General features: G+C 37.6%; 1 protein-coding gene across 1 annotated transcript; it reads left to right on the plus strand.

Annotated features, from left to right (window-relative positions):
- Positions 1 to 236: 236 nt before the first annotated feature.
- Positions 237 to 15,393, plus strand: LOC127630288 (lipolysis-stimulated lipoprotein receptor-like). Its single transcript, XM_052107793.1, has 10 exons — positions 237 to 442; positions 3,048 to 3,374; positions 3,966 to 4,085; positions 7,257 to 7,403; positions 8,300 to 8,497; positions 8,586 to 8,636; positions 8,817 to 8,945; positions 10,852 to 11,140; positions 13,761 to 14,211; positions 14,529 to 15,393. Exons 1-10 carry the CDS (start codon positions 403 to 405, stop codon positions 14,562 to 14,564), a joined length of 1,788 nt encoding a protein of 595 aa, XP_051963753.1. The 5' UTR covers positions 237 to 402; the 3' UTR covers positions 14,565 to 15,393.
- Positions 15,394 to 15,831: the final 438 nt, after the last annotated feature.

Consider the following 15,831-nt stretch of genomic DNA (forward strand, 5'->3'; position numbering starts at 1 on the left):
TATCTGAGGTGGATAGTAAGGCGTTGTGCTATCAAATGTTTTATGTTAATGTCGTCGGACAGGGTTTTCAGTTAAGGAGCAATGTTCCTCAACAGAGTGTTCGATTGTTCAAGATGCAAAATAAATGAATATGATTACGTGTTTTTAAACAAGCACGCTATTGTTCTCCACCGGACCCCTTTGATTTTAAACCTACTGTGTTCGCGTTGGCCCCTCCGCGCTCACCTGAGTTTCGGGTTACACTTTCATACCTTCATGCAGTAGGAAATGGAGGACGCACCTGTCTGAGTAAACAAAGCAACATTATCGATACTTTACTTGGACTTTAATAGCCTATATATTTTCGTCATTTTAATGTTAGATATTTTTACAGCGCCTATGTTGTGAAGATTTTGTGACAGCATGCCGCAGGGTCTAATCTTTACCCTCTTCTGGTTAACAGGTATGGACGTTTTCTTGTTTTACTTTACCCTTAGCTCATGTGGGAGAGTTTGTGTCGTGTGCAGAGTTGTTGGAGAAACCCAGTATATCAATACATTTAAGTTGGTTAGGGACTGATTTTAGTAGGCCAGATGTTTAGGGCCTATTAACTGTAAAGGAATGGATTTTTTTTTTTAAATTGAGAAACAAACAATTTACCGAATTTTAGACCGATGAATATAATCGCTTATGCTAAATTGTGTTGGCTTGGAAAAGCCATCTTTCTGCTTATTAGAGTTTTTCCAATATCCCTAAACAAAGGCAAAATTATTAACTGTAACTCCTAGAATATACATGTAGTGGCCAACTGTTATAATAATCATTGCTTATGCCTTATTAATCTGTATCTTTAATCACACCATCACTAATGGATATCACCACAACTATTACTAGATAATGGACGACACAAATATTTTAAAATAGACTTTTACATTCTCACGTGTTGAGTAGTGGTTTCGATTCGACTTATTTTCTTGCTTTTGCTATTCTAAATGTAAACAAGGGTAATGTAGAGTGTGTGGTAGGTGTTTATGTCCCAATCAAATTGAAACAGTTTCGGTCAGACATGAGTCACGATAAAATCTGCTTTTAAAACAGTAACCTACAGTCTGATGTCACACTGCAGTGACATACTGTGATGTCACTGGTGTGCCCTCTTTTCAACATTTGTCAATTGACAATTGTCACTGTATCCAAGGTATCGTTTAACAGTTTTGCATGAAAACACAGTTTAATTATAGATTGTGAAGGACTGTATGCTAAATGACCTCTCTTCTTTACCTTAGATCAGTCACGAAAAAGTCTAACAACAGGAATCTTCATATTAATGAGGCATGAAACTCTTTACATGCCACTACTTCATTCATGTAATCAATAAAGTATTGAACCTGCAGAGAGCCTATCTATGTTTTTGGTGAACTTTGGAAATGTTATTTAAAATTGCAATAGACATGCACAAATGCTTTCACATCAAGTTAGGAGGCTAACATTTGTGCAACATTCAGAAATATAGGCATAAGAATTTTTTTAGGGTAAAAACATTTCCCTGTCACTAAACCCTATTGAGAAAACAAATCATGATGGGTCAAATACTTGGAAGATTACTCAATTTTATCTAAATCGGCAAAGGTGTCACAATGCCATGTTGTGACTGGCATGCTTCAAATTGTAAATATGTTCCTGTCAAATTTGTTATTTCAGAGTTTGAGCTGCTGTTGTATGCAGTGTTAAACCATATTTAGTAAATAAAATGGCTATTACTTAATTAAAAAAATGTGTAATCTAATTTAAACAATTATTTAGAATTGTTCCACAATGAGCCTCTGTGGATTAATAAATATAACAAATCAAACGTGTTCTAACTATAACAGCTCAAATAGTTGTTCAACATGACTAAACTTGAGATGAAATGCTCAAGTGGTTGTTTGACTTTTTACATATATTTGTTTCTTTTTCTTTGCTATGATTGAATGGTCTCTTTCAAGAAAACCACTGTCTTCCTGAACATTCAGTATGTTTACAATAGTTCTGTTTCATGTAGAGTTTCAAATAGCATGTTATTTATTTCAGTCTAGCCCATTGAAATCAGTTATTCTTGAGATATATCAAAAACTCATGTCCAAAGACCTTTGACAGTATGCTTCCTTTTGTCATGTTATGGGTCTTTATTACCAGAACGTATTTTAATCCAGTCGGGATAGTCTTCCATCACCATTTATTCTTAATTGCCATCTTCACAAGCTGGGAAAGGAATAGTTCACACAAAAATGAAAATTCTCACATTTACTCACCCTCATGCCATCCCAGATGTGTATGACAAAGATTTTTAGAAGAATATTTCAGCTCTGTGGGTGCATTCAAAGCAATTGAATGACGGCCGGAACATTGAAGCTCCAAAAAGCACACAAAGGCAACATAAAAGTAATCCATAAGACTCCAGTTGTTTAATCCAGGTCTTCTCAAGCGATACGATAAGTTTTGGGTGAGATCAGACCAAAATCTAACAAATTTTTCACAATAAAACTTGACATCAGCAGTTTCCTTGGTGATCATGATTTCAAGCTCGATTACACTTACATTTATTCATTTGGCAGACTATTTTATCCAAAGCCCTTATTATAGGGACAATCCCCCCTGAGCAACCTGGAGTTGAGTGCCTTCCTCAAGGACACAATGGTGGTGGCTGTGGGGATCGAACCAGTGACCATCTGATTAACAATTATGTGCTTTAGCCCACTCCACCACCACTCCACTTCCTTTAGAGCCATTCATGCATCAAGCTCTAGGAAGTATAATTGAGCTTGAAATCCTGATCGTGCCTTGAGATGGCAATGGTAAGGTGTACAGTGAAAAATGAGTAATATTTTGGTCCGTTCTCACCTAAAATCGACTACAACGCTTCGAAGACATGGATTAAACCACTGTAATCTTATGGATTACTTTCATGCTGCCTTTATGTGCTTTTTGGACCTTTCATTGTACTATCCCTGTATCACCTTAAGTTGCAAATACTGTATGTAACGTATTTGTGGATGCCATTATATTTAAATGTGTTTCCTATCCCACAGGCTTCACCACAGCCATCAATGTGATCTGTCCAAACCCACGTTATGTGGTCATATTATTCCAGCCGGCCACACTCCGCTGTGATTTCACCACCACGTCTACAACCCCACCACTGATCATCTGGAAATACAAGTCTTACTGTAGAGACCCGATCCAAGCTGCGTTGAACCCCAGCAGTGCTGACAATGCAATTGCTCAATCCAACCCAAACTACAACCCCAACATAGAGTGTGCGGACAGCCTCAGGACCGTACGCATAGTGGCTTCAAAACAGACGGCAGTCACTCTTGGCAAGGAATACCAGGGCCGCCAGATCAGCATCACTAATAGTAAGTTGAAATCTGTGGTGTCACTAAATGTTTCCAGAGCTAAATGGACTAAAACATTTTGTCTTAAAGACATAGTTCACTCAACTTTAATTTATGTAATCATTTATTCACAATCATGTTGTTCCAAACCCTGTGTTGTATTCTTTTTTTATGTGGAACACAAAAGAAGTGAAAAGCTAACATTGTTCTTCGCAAAAAAAAAGTAATTCATTATGGTTAGGAACAACATGCGGTTGAGTAAATGATGACAGAATCTCCACTTTTGTGTGAACTATGCCTTTAAAAAAATTCTGTCATCATTTACTTACCCTCATGTTGTTCTTAACCCATGCATTTAATATTCAGTGTGACGTTCAAATCTGGCACATTTTGCACACGCATTGAGCTAATTTAACGTAATTTATTGAGTTAGTTTAACGTAATTTATTTCAAACCTGGCTCTTCATGGCGCCAACCGCAAAGGAAATTTCGGCAACCTCTTGGTGTTCCTGGGAAAGAAAAAAACACAATGGTGTAAACATTGGGGTTTGGAAGTACACGAGGGTGAATAGCTGAACGATGACACAAACTTTGCCTATTCTTTTATTCTAGATGCAGACCTTAATTTTGCTCAGACTGCATGGGGTGACAGTGGCGTATACGTCTGTACCGTTGCCTCAGCCCAGGATCTGTCAGGAAACGGAGAGTGTTTCACAGAGTTTATTGTGCTTGGTAAGTGTTGACCTTTTCACAAAATCACTAAATATTTCATTATATGGGAATTTGTCACTAATACAAGCACACATGATCAGTCATTCAGTTTTTATGCACAAATAAAGGATTGGGACTAGTTTATTTCTATTTATTTATTTGCGTGATTTTGTCTGGTAAATTGTCTGATGTTTGTTGAGTTCTGTTTGCTTGTGAAGGATTCAAGATTGGTGGTAATACCTATTTAATACCTATAATATTTAGGGTAGTCCTTTTAGTCCTGGGCCGATGCAGTAGGGCCTCTTTATGCAATTATGGCTGTATCTTTCTTTCACAGAGAGAAAGTCAAATTCTACAGATCTGCTGCCTGGCATTGATTTACTGATCATGTAAGATAGAATAAGTGCATCTCTGTACAAGTGTGGTAATTTTGGGGCTGAACTCCTTCACCAGACACAGTCAGGTCTTACTAATGTAGTTGTTGTACTTGCACAATAAAAATAACAACAAATGTAGATCATAGTCAAATTAGATGCCTTATTTAATTAGACATGAATGAAAATGAGGTTCTGAGGGCAGGTGTACAGACCTTTAGTACTTAATTTGTTAACCTAAGCTTCAATCAAAATTTTGTTGCTCATAAGACTCCAATAGTCTTCTATTATTTTATTGAGGTGATATTAGGGATGCACCGAAATTTCGGCCACTGAAAATTTCCGCCCGAAAATGACTCCAAGGACCCGTTGCGGAACACAGACGATCGCTTCACGCTCATATCATGCGAACGCGACAATCCTCTTGACTACTGGTACATGAACAAAGATCGCGGACTGCACGCAGCTATTTTATCTGCCCCAAGCACCAGCATATAGAGAGAGAGAGAGAGAGACTATTCAATGCAGCATCTCATGTTCTTGATGAGATAAAGAACCGTCTCTCCTGCCAGAAAGCAAAGCAACTTTTGTTCTTGAAGAGAAACCTGCCACTTTTACTTAAATAGAAAGCAGGCCAATTTGCTATGTGTACAGCAGTTACGTTAAAATAGGTTTAGCCCTGCAAAACTTTGTTCTTCACTTGAGGCTACATCTATCGTTTACAGTTGAGGTTGGTTTTAGGTCTATTACTGCTGTTTTGCACTGTTGTTTTGCACAATAATTTTATATTAAAGTGGAAATACGTTTACATAAACAGAATAGAGGCCCTCTGCCATTTTGTTTTTTGCCTGTTCTTTTCATTAAAATGAATGTGTAGCATATTTAAACTTTTTGAATTTGCAAGATGCTAGCCTAGAGCTGCTAAGTTCCTTACTTGACTGCTGTTTTGCATATCATTATAGTTTTTGGATAATTGGTAAAAAAAAATCTGTTAAATTTGAATGTTAAAGAACTGAATAAAGAATAATATATTTAATAATGTTTTAATATATTTTCTGTCCAATTTTGGTGCGTTACTTTCAACAAAAGTGTGATCATTTTATTGGTTTGTAGTTTTTCAATTCAATTAAAAAGTATAATATTAATACAATTATAGAAGAAAAAAAAACTATTTTAAAATTTTCGGTTTCTGCCAAATGCATCCAGAATTTTCATTTTGGTGCTTCCCTAGGTGATATAGATTATTTTGACTCAACAAATGGTAACATTATCAAGAGAATAATCAAATCCAAATAATGGTATTTGGATTTGATGGTAAACATTTCCTTTGTTGTTTTCATCAAATTGTGGAATAGCTTTTAAGGGTTATGCCTCTGCATGTGTCATATTGTGCCTGTGCAATATGCATGTAGGATGTTGTTATGGTTTCATGTTGGAATTGAGCACTGGCAGAGTATTATGAGGCAAAACCTGCCAAGCTGGTTTTTCTTTATGTGCAAAAAAAAAAAAAAAAATAAATGTTATGTGCTAGCCTAGAGCACTTTGCTGAAGAGGTATTTCTTAAAAACTGACAGACATGTGCTGACATGAAGCTAAATGCACTCACGTTCACAGACATCTCGGACATGAATATAACATTTAAATAAGCATTGTGAAGGGAGAAGATTACATTCTAAAATTTAGTGCATGCTTCTCTAAACAATAGAATCGGAGTAAGAATTCAGGTTTTCAGGTTTCTCCCTTCCCTGCTTAAAATGCAGAAACAATTAAAAGTAATCAATTGATGGGTTCATTTCCCCCAAAAGTGTAAACACTGCCTCTTTGGTGTTATCTAAACATTGCTCTGTTTCTTTGAGCATCCCAACCAGCCGAAACAGCAACATTGTCTCAACCAATGAGTACGTTTACATGGACCCCAGAAAGCTGTTTATTGCGAGAACACTGCTTAAGGCTCAAAATCGGGGTATGCGTTTACATGAGTTGTGTTAGCAGCTTTTTTATTTACTCCCTTATTCATTCAGCTCAGACAGTATGCAGCTTTTTCAACTGCAGCACAATTTTGCTTTCTTTGCTTTATTTCCAGATATTCCAGAGTTGTTTCTGTGTTTGTTTCCTTCACTTCCTATCGCAACCTGTAGCGGAATTGTGCTTTGATATTGGGAATTCCCTATTTTGTAAAACTCCAAAATTCCCCCAGTGTACTTAAACTCTTTTACGCAAACGTGAGGGACAGTCAATATTTTGCATTAGTGTGTATAAATGGGTATAGTTTATAGTGTATGTGCTTTTCCCACTGTACTCCCAGATATGTTTTGTTGTATTGTTGTTGGGCTGCATCCTATGACATTTGTTATCCGTTCTGTTCACATATGCGCACTGTTCAAAAACCTGTTAGAATGCCGCTTATGTGTTTACTTGACCACATAAACCAGATTCTCTGTGAGAAACCTGTGTGTGTTAACCTGCTTTCTCTTAATCCCTTAAACGGTGTAAGGAATCTGGCATTCTAGTTTACATGACATTTTAGAATGCTGCTTTCTGCAAAAACCCTAGAATAAACCGTTTTCTTAAGTGCATGTAAACGTGGGAAATGACGTTAGATTTGGGGCAGGACTATGTCTTTTTTTGGTAATGCTGTTTGGTGCTGCAAGAGGCACAGAAATGACATTGCATTACCCTTAAATAAGTAAATAACCAGTTCAAGATATTGAAATGAAAGTGATATTTATTGTGGTTACACAGTATTCTGTCTCTAGATTTCAGTTGTTTTATGCCTTTTGTGCAAGTGGATGATATTTTCCTCCCAATTCTTCTCCAGACTGGTTGCTAGTGGTGTTGGTGGTCCTGGGTTTTCTGTTGCTGTTGCTCCTGTTTGGGATCTGCTGGTGTCAGTGTTGTCCTCACACCTGCTGCTGTTACGTCAGGTGCCCCTGCTGCCCGGAGCGCTGCTGCTGTCCCCGTGCCTGTGAGTCCCTCAATACCTTCACTTCCTGTTCGCCTTTAGCTAGATATACTGTGTTCCTCATTTAGGGAGGATGAGATTAAAACAAACTGAATGAGATGCTACGGAATAAAGAAGTGGTCGAACCAATGGGGACAGTGTTAAAAAAAAAAAATTTTCACTATGATTATTATTTCATGTTTTTTATTAAATTGGTCATATTATGCATTAATTATTTGGTGTTTTGTTCCCCAAGGTACACTTATTAGTAAAGGTGTTTTTTATATATATATATATATATATATATATTTAGTTTGTTACTGCTGGTGTTAAGAGAAATAGTTTCTTTCATACTTTCTCCTTATTACTTCCCCATGACTGGGTGGGCCATGCACACTGATTTCCAAATCACACCTGAACGTGTCTGTCTTTTTCTATGTTAGAATTCGCCAGATGGACATCTTTAACTATAGAACCGTGTCTTGCTGTTTTATAGCATCTTGTGCAGTAGGAATGCATTTTTTAGATGCTATGTTAATTTAAATTTTTTTTTTTTTTAATTTTATCTCTGAAATAATCGGTTCTTATTCGTTTTGTATGGACATACATTTCTGATGTCTATTCATTTCTGCTAATTTCTTCTGTGTTTTCTGCAAAACTAATTGCGGACTGATCCTGCTATGTAGACATTTGTTTTAGTTTATCCATGCCGGTTATCTACTGTGGTATCTACATTATTTCAGAGAAATCTGGCCCTAAATGGCAAACAAAAACTTGTGTTGGTTGCATTTATGGGTGGGCAATATGTCCAAAATCTTTTATCTCGATATGAATAATTTTAGGACTTTGGGATTGGGCATTGGGAATTGGGCATTCCAATTTGGGGAGAGAAAAAAAAAAGTGTCTCTTCTTCTTTACAGTATATGAGGCTGGTAAAATGGTAAAGTCGGGCGTGCAAAGTCAGTATGCACCCACTCTCTACGCACCAAGCATGTATGGCCAACCAGCCTATGGAGTGGGTGGAGCTGCGCCAGGCATACCCATGCTGCCTATGCCAGCAGGCTTCGCTGGCACTCCTTCCAATGGCTACGGTAGAGACTATGATGGGGCCAGCTCTGGTAGGCTTTCATAGACATAAAACATTCCTTATTTAACTTTCTTTTTTTAAGCATTAATAAATGTAGTTGTTTCATTCTTTTGCAACAGTTGGTCAGGGATCTCAGGTACCATTGCTGCAAGACCATGACAATGCAGGAAGTGAGTGAATTTTGTTTTTACTAAATCAGAATGTTGGACCTATGTTTATATCTGGGTCTAATTTTTTCACTATCTATACATGGTTTGACTTTGCACTATACTTGACAGTGTGCATTCAAACTTAGATGTGTGGGAAAAATAGGTGTGTGATAAATGTCTAAAATTTGAATTTGTTTTCAGACCGTAGTGGGTACCGTGTCCAGGCCGACCAAGATGGACACCCAAATCGGGTGCTTAACTACATGGAGAGAGAACTGGCCAATCTCGACCCCAGTCGCCCAGTAAATGCTGGCGGCAAATACAGCCATTGTGAGTTCTGTGGACGGGGTTCTGTCCTGTACTCTGAGAGGTTGGGGTTATAGCAGAATGGTGTAAACCCGCTTAACGTGATATAACACAGTAGCGCATATTCCTCTGTCAACATTCTTTGCTGTCATGGAGAACCTGGAAATATCAAGGAATTAAAAAATTTAATTTCCAGGCCAGGGAAAATCATGGAAATACATTAAAGTCTAGATATGGTATATTGAATATAAATTTCATTGTAATTCTTGCTTTTTGTGAGCACTACAGAATCTTTTTTTTTTTTTTACATATAGAACAGTACTATATATACACTCACCTAAAGGATTATTAGGAACACCTGTTCAATTTCTCATTAATGCAATTATCTAATCAACCAATCACATGGCAGTTGCTTCAATGCATTTAGGGGTGTGGTGCTGGTCAAGACAATCTCCTGAACTCCAAACTGAATGTCAGAATGGGAAAGAAAGGTGATTTAAGCAATTTTGAGCGTGGCATGTTTGTTGGTGCCAGACGGGCCGGTCTGAGTATTTCACAATCTGCTCAGTTACTGGGATTTTCACGCACAACCATTTCTAGGGTTTACAAAGAATGGTGTGAAAAGGAAAAACATCCAGTATGCGGCAGTCCTGTGGGCGAAAATGCCTTGTTGATGCTAGAGGTCAGAGGAGAATGGGCCGACTGATTCAAGCGGATAGAAGAGCAACTTTGCCTGAAATAACCACTTGTTACAACCGAGGTATGCAGCAAAGCATTTGTGAAGCCACAACACGCACAACCTTGAGGCGGATGGGCTACAACAGCAGAAGACCCCACCGGGTACCACTCATCTCCACTACAAAAAAGAAAAAGAGGCTACAGTTTGCAAGAGCTCACCAAAATTGGACAGTTGAAGACTGGAAAAATGTTGCCTGGTCTGATGATTTCTCGATTTCTGTTGAGACATTCAGATGGTAGAGTCAGAATTTGGTGTAAACAGAATGAGAACATGGATCCATCATGCCTTGTTACCACTGTGCAGGCTGGTGGTGGTGGTGTAATGGTGTGGGAGATGTTTTCTTGGCACAATTGGGCATCGTTTAAATGCCACGGCCTACCTGAGCATTGTTTCTGACCATGTCCATCCCTTTATGGCCACCATGTACCCATTCTCTGATGGCTACTTCCAGCAGGATAATGCACCATGTCACAAAGCTCGAATCATTTCAAATTGGTTTCTTGAACATGACAATGAGTTCACTGTACTAAAATGGCCCCCACAGTCACCAGATCTCAACCCAATAGAGCATCTTTGGGATGTGGTGGAGCAGGAGCTTCGTGCCCTGGATGTGCATCCCACAAATCTCCATCAACTGCAAGATGCTATCCTATCAATATGGGCCAACATTTCTAAAGAATGCTTTCAGCACCTTGTTGAATCAATGCCACGTAGAATTAAGGCAGTTCTGAAGGCGAAAGGGGGTCAAACACAGTATTAGTATGGTGTTCCTAATAATCCTTTAGGTGAGTGTGTGTATATATATATATTTTATTATTTAAAATATTAATCCAGAAATCATAAACGTCTTTAAGTCATTGAAATTCATTGGTTGACAGGTCTGGGAACTCTGCTTGTCCTACTTGGGTAAATCACGTTACGCATGAAACCCACAGGCAATCTAAAGTAAACAAAACCTCGTTTCAACCATGTTTCCTATAGATTCTCTTTTTTTCTAGGCTGGGGGAAAATTATCTTTTGTTATGTAACTCTTTATTAAAACCATTCTTCTCCTTTGGTCTTTCTGGTTTTTCTTCTTTGTACTCATTTGCTCACTCACTCACTCACTCAATCTAAATTACACTTCAACTCCTGTTTTTCTTGGCTGTCTTTCTCATTTCTCTCTCTCTCATTCTCTCTCCTATACTCTAGTGGATGGAATGAGTGAGGTAAGCTCACTGCACGATGGTCCAGACTCTCGAAATCGAGGTCGCTCTAGACCCCCTCAGCTCACCACGGTGTACGATGATGTGGACGAGAACATGAGCACCATCAGCAGCGTTTCTCAGCACATGCGACGGGACGAGCCCAGGCGTGGCCCTGACTATCGAGGGCGTGCCCGATCTATGGAGAACTTGGATGATATTGGCCGCAATTACAGAGACAGGGATGACTATCCACCTGCCCGCCGAGATGGTGGGCATAGGGGTGGCGGGAGAGGGTGAGTGAGTGAATTAATCGTACCCATGGTGATTCGAAGATGGTTTTTGGAGAACAAGAGCTAGCAATAGTCTCGTTATCAGACAGCATGCCTTTGGACCACCCGCAGTCCATTCACTGACTGTATGATGCATTTAACTAGGTTTCCCATGGTCGTGGAAAACCAGAACATTTCATGGAATTTTTAAATTGTGTTTTTCAGGCCTGGAAAATGAATGGAAATTAATATAATCTTAAAAAGTTATTTAGCCAAAATTGTTCACAGATCTGTCTGAATAATTCATTAACGAATCAGTCTGAATCAAATTTATTTGTAAAAATTGGAAATGCAATGGTCACAAAGGGTGGAAAACTCTGTAATGCACACTTAAGTCCCTGTCTTGATATGATCTGGAAAGCTCTAATCTGATTGGCTGATGTTTACGCAATTGGGATGCAGTTTAGGGCTGTCAACAGGGCTGAGAAATTAAATTCGAATTTTTAAATAAAATATTAGCAAAATTTGAATATCATTATTTAAGATTCTAATTTCTGTATATTTAAATTTTAAAGAATTTTTTTCAGGGAAAAAAATATACAAGACCTAATTACTAAATTGACGTTGTCTCCCACGTCTACAAGAGGCAGATACAAATCAATATCAACCATTTAGCACCATGTTATAGCGCTTGTTTATTGAAAACAAAATATATGACTGTTTACAAATGTGCGTAAAATGGTCAAATGATTTTGCCAGTTCATATTCTCAAATCTTAATAAAAAAGTAAATTGAGAAAAGAGATGCTTCGATAGACGGTTTTATGTTAAATTAATGTTGGACAGTAGCCTGTACCCATGCCATTGTACTACCACAGGCTCAAGCTGGATAATACCAGTGGTACCACAGTGTTTTTCACCAAATAAAGTTGTAGTACTTAATGCTCCTGCAGCGAGACACAACCAGCAAAGACCTCCTAAGGGGCTGTTCACTCTGAACGTGTCTGTCTTTTTCTATGTTAGCATTCACCAGATGGACGTCTTTAACCATAGAAATGTGTCTTGCTGGTTTATAGCATCTTGTGCAGTAGGAATGCATTTTTTAGATGCTATGTTAATTTAAAAGGAGTTCAAGGTTTTGTCTCTGAAATAATCGGTTCTTAATAGTTTTATTTATACTTATTACATTTCTGATGTCTACTTATTTCTGCTAATTTCTTCTGTGTTTTCTGCTAAACTAATTGCGGACTGATCCTGCTATGTAGTCATTTGTTTTAGTTTATCCACGCCGGTTATCTACTGTGGTATCTACATTATTTCAGATAAATCTGGCCCTAAATGGCAAACAAAAACTTGTGTTGGTTGCATTCATGGGTGGGCGATATGACCAAAATTGTTTATCCCGATAACGAGATTATATATATATATATATATATATATATGGAATATCAATAAAAATAGGTTTATATACTAAACCATAGTGTACTGCCTATTTTTGAATAATCCATATTTAAATAATTAAATATTTGCAAGCACTTCCTCTTATATAATTTTCTCTTTATTTGGCATTTGTCAAAGTAAGAAAAAATAAATAAATATGGTTTTAAATCATTCTCACCATAATGCACATTATGCCACATTTTAATCCATGTTGTTGACCATTATTATTATTTTTATAAACTTTCTTTAAGAAACTCAAGATCTTCCCAAAGCAATGCAACAGAAAGAAAATAATGCACAAGCAAAAAAAAAAAAAAAAGAAGTGTTTATTATCATAGGAATTATTTTACTTAAGCATTATTTTCTTTGTTATATTGCATTAAATAAACACTTGCAAAAATAAATGACCGAATTAATGCGGACCGCATCTTTTGGCTTTCATAATATTGTATTTCGTGTTTCATTTGAGGATGTCACAAAGGTGAGACAAAGAGACCCAAGAGCAGAGGATCAGTTCAAAGGATTTATTAACAATAAATTATAACGTCAGTGAAGTGTGGAGATCCCGGCACCGACTGCAGTAGAATTTGATGGGTGTGTTTGCCGATGGGAGTCTCTGTAAGCAGATCCGTAAGGAATCCTTTGTGAAGAGTGTGTTCGTAGGTGAGTGTATGCGTTGTGGTAGTCAGGAGCAGATACGTGAGGAATCTTCTGTTGAAGAGATTTTGATTAACAGAACAGGCGTACAGCAAACTGGAAGGAAACCACACTCGAGACACGGGCAGAGATGGGCAACCAAAATGAGACCGGACAAACTAGGCAGAGAGAACGAGGAGAACATCAATCTAGCAAAGAACAAGACACAACGAAGGGCTTAAATGGATGAATTAGTGGAGAGACAGGTGCTGCTAGCACGCTAATTAGTGGTGTGATAAGCATTCCCATGGAAACACTGACCATGCATGCCGACAGCGCCATAGACACTTGAGGGAGAGAAATAACAAAACAAACAGAACAGACTATTTTTTTTTTGCTGTTTGCAAGTGGTTTCTTGGACGCAGGTTGAATTTTTGTCCAGGTTTCAAAATTCTTTAGGTGTAGAACTGCTTTTAAGAGTAGAATTTAGCTTGAATGAGTTCAATTATGCCCATCATAGGATGACACCTGGCTTGTAAATAGATTAAACATTTTTTGTTTCCCTCTAGTTCGGATGACGAATGGAGCAGCAGTGCACGAGGATATGGTCGTGACTTCGATGACCGGCACCACCGTGACTACACCCCTAGTCCCCGTCGTGGGGATTCTTTCCGTGGGGTTGGCTTCCAGGGTCGCCGTGCCCTCAGTCGCGATGACCTAATGCATCTGGAAATTGAACGTGGCCACGGGGGCCGGGACGCATACGATGACAGCTTCCTGCGGGAGGCCATGGAAAAGAAGAAGCTGGGTGAGCAGCAGAGGTCCCGCAGTAGAGAGCGATTGGACAGCGAGAGCGACCGTTCTGACCGCTATAGAGGGGCGCAGAGAGGACAGCCACGTTTACCCCTCGCCCCACCCTCTGGAAACCCTGATCGCCGTGGTAACCACCTCCCACCTCCTCCATCCTACACAGAGGATAATGAAAGTTTGGCATCATCCAAAAAAACCAACTTAAAAAAGGTATGAAGCAGACTTAAAAATGTAGAAAGGTGTGTAATGTCTACATTCAATAGTTGATTCTTTCATTACTTGTATGTTTCTAATGTTGCAGGCTGTTGTATTGAGAATAAGGTTTCTAATTTGTTAGATTTTTATCAAAATCATTTGATAAAAATGTATATATTTATATTTTTTTGTGATGATTGTCAAGGAAATCAGAAAATACTACTAATGTTGCTTGAAACTCAGAAGTCAAGAACACAATGATTTATTACATTTCAGTCATAACTTTTCGTAATAATACTGCTGCTGCTGCTGTTGTTTGTTTTTTCGGACAGAATGGAGCTGTGAGCAGAGAGAGTTTGGTGGTGTGACACTACAGTGAGTACACAGGTGGAAATGATCCTTGTGTGCTTCAGCGATGCAGCTTTGTGTGTTTTTTGTCATGCATGTCCCATATAAGTTTCATGTTGTGCGAGTGTGTTTGGTGGCTGCTGAATGCTGAGATGAATTTGCATGTTAATATTCAAATGCCTTGAATTTGTATGGGATATTTTATATATATATATGAATTGTATCACCACAAATAGTTTAGACCATCATGTCTTTAACAGCCCTTGTAACTTGAAATAACTGATTCTAAATAACCGATGAACATTTTACCTGGTTTATTGCCCATCATGAACATTTTTGATGTTTTACTGTGCAAATATGTCTAGTTCTATATTTTAAAAGATTTAGATTTTTAATAAATGTTTGATTATGTCATGAAAAAGATGAACAATAGCGCCTTCTCTGTTTCAGGTATTTTTATTATTTAAAATGTTATTTTAATGTATTCTAAAGGAACAATTTGCTCTTGATATAAACTAGAATTATGCTTTTTCGTGGCTGTAATCTGAGATATGTAGTGCCTACAAATGGGTGATTGTGCACTAATTTTGTATTTTTATATCTTTTTTTAAATGCAACAAATTTACAAAGGCAACATCTTGTTTGTAATAACCTGTTAGTGTTTTATGCAGTGTAAATTGTTTGAATATATATATATATATATATATATATATATATATATATATATATATATATATATATATATTCCTTCAAAATACTTATAATATTAACTCCAATATCAGATTCGGTTATGTAGTTGTTTGCCATTTTTAATATTTGTAGTCATGTCATAACCTCATAGTTTAATTATGTAAAAACTGCAATTTACAATAAAGTTTTTCTATTATACACAAGTATGTGGTCTTTTTATGGATCAGTGTGAAGAATACATTACTGTTAAGTTGCTAAGACATGATTTCATCTTTGGTGCTTCTGATTTGTGGCCACTTGATGGCAGTCAACTATCCGTGTGCCACAATTGAAATAGTGGCAGGGAATGACACTTGATAAATTTGTGATTTTGTTAACTCATTTGTTATTTTATTTGTTTACATCATAAATATCCTCAACATTTAAAATTATTAATGTTGAATGGCTCTAATATGATGTGTAAATTAATCTGTCTTTAGCAGCATGGTTGGGTGTAGATGGCACAGTAAATTGCTATCTCTAGACTAGAGGATGGAAGCCAAAATATCCTTAACAGGTAGGCATGTGACAGAGTGTATGCTTGCTTTGTTTTATTAA

The sequence above is a fragment of the Xyrauchen texanus genome, chromosome 36 (genome assembly GCF_025860055.1).
Source record: "Xyrauchen texanus isolate HMW12.3.18 chromosome 36, RBS_HiC_50CHRs, whole genome shotgun sequence".
NCBI classification, from domain to species: Eukaryota; Metazoa; Chordata; class Actinopteri; order Cypriniformes; family Catostomidae; genus Xyrauchen; species Xyrauchen texanus.

What these genes read in the sequence shown, in the direction of transcription:
- LOC127630288 (XM_052107793.1), top strand. Translation starts at nt 403, where the DNA reads ATGCCGCAGGGTCTAATCTTTACCCTCTTCTGGTTAACAG. An exon ending in CACAGAGTTTATTGTGCTTG is followed by an intron (nt 4,086 to 7,256) that starts GTAAGTGTTGAC and finishes ATTCTTCTCCAG; the next exon opens with ACTGGTTGCTAGTGGTGTTG. An exon ending in CTATGATGGGGCCAGCTCTG is followed by an intron (nt 8,498 to 8,585) that starts GTAGGCTTTCAT and finishes CTTTTGCAACAG; the next exon opens with TTGGTCAGGGATCTCAGGTA.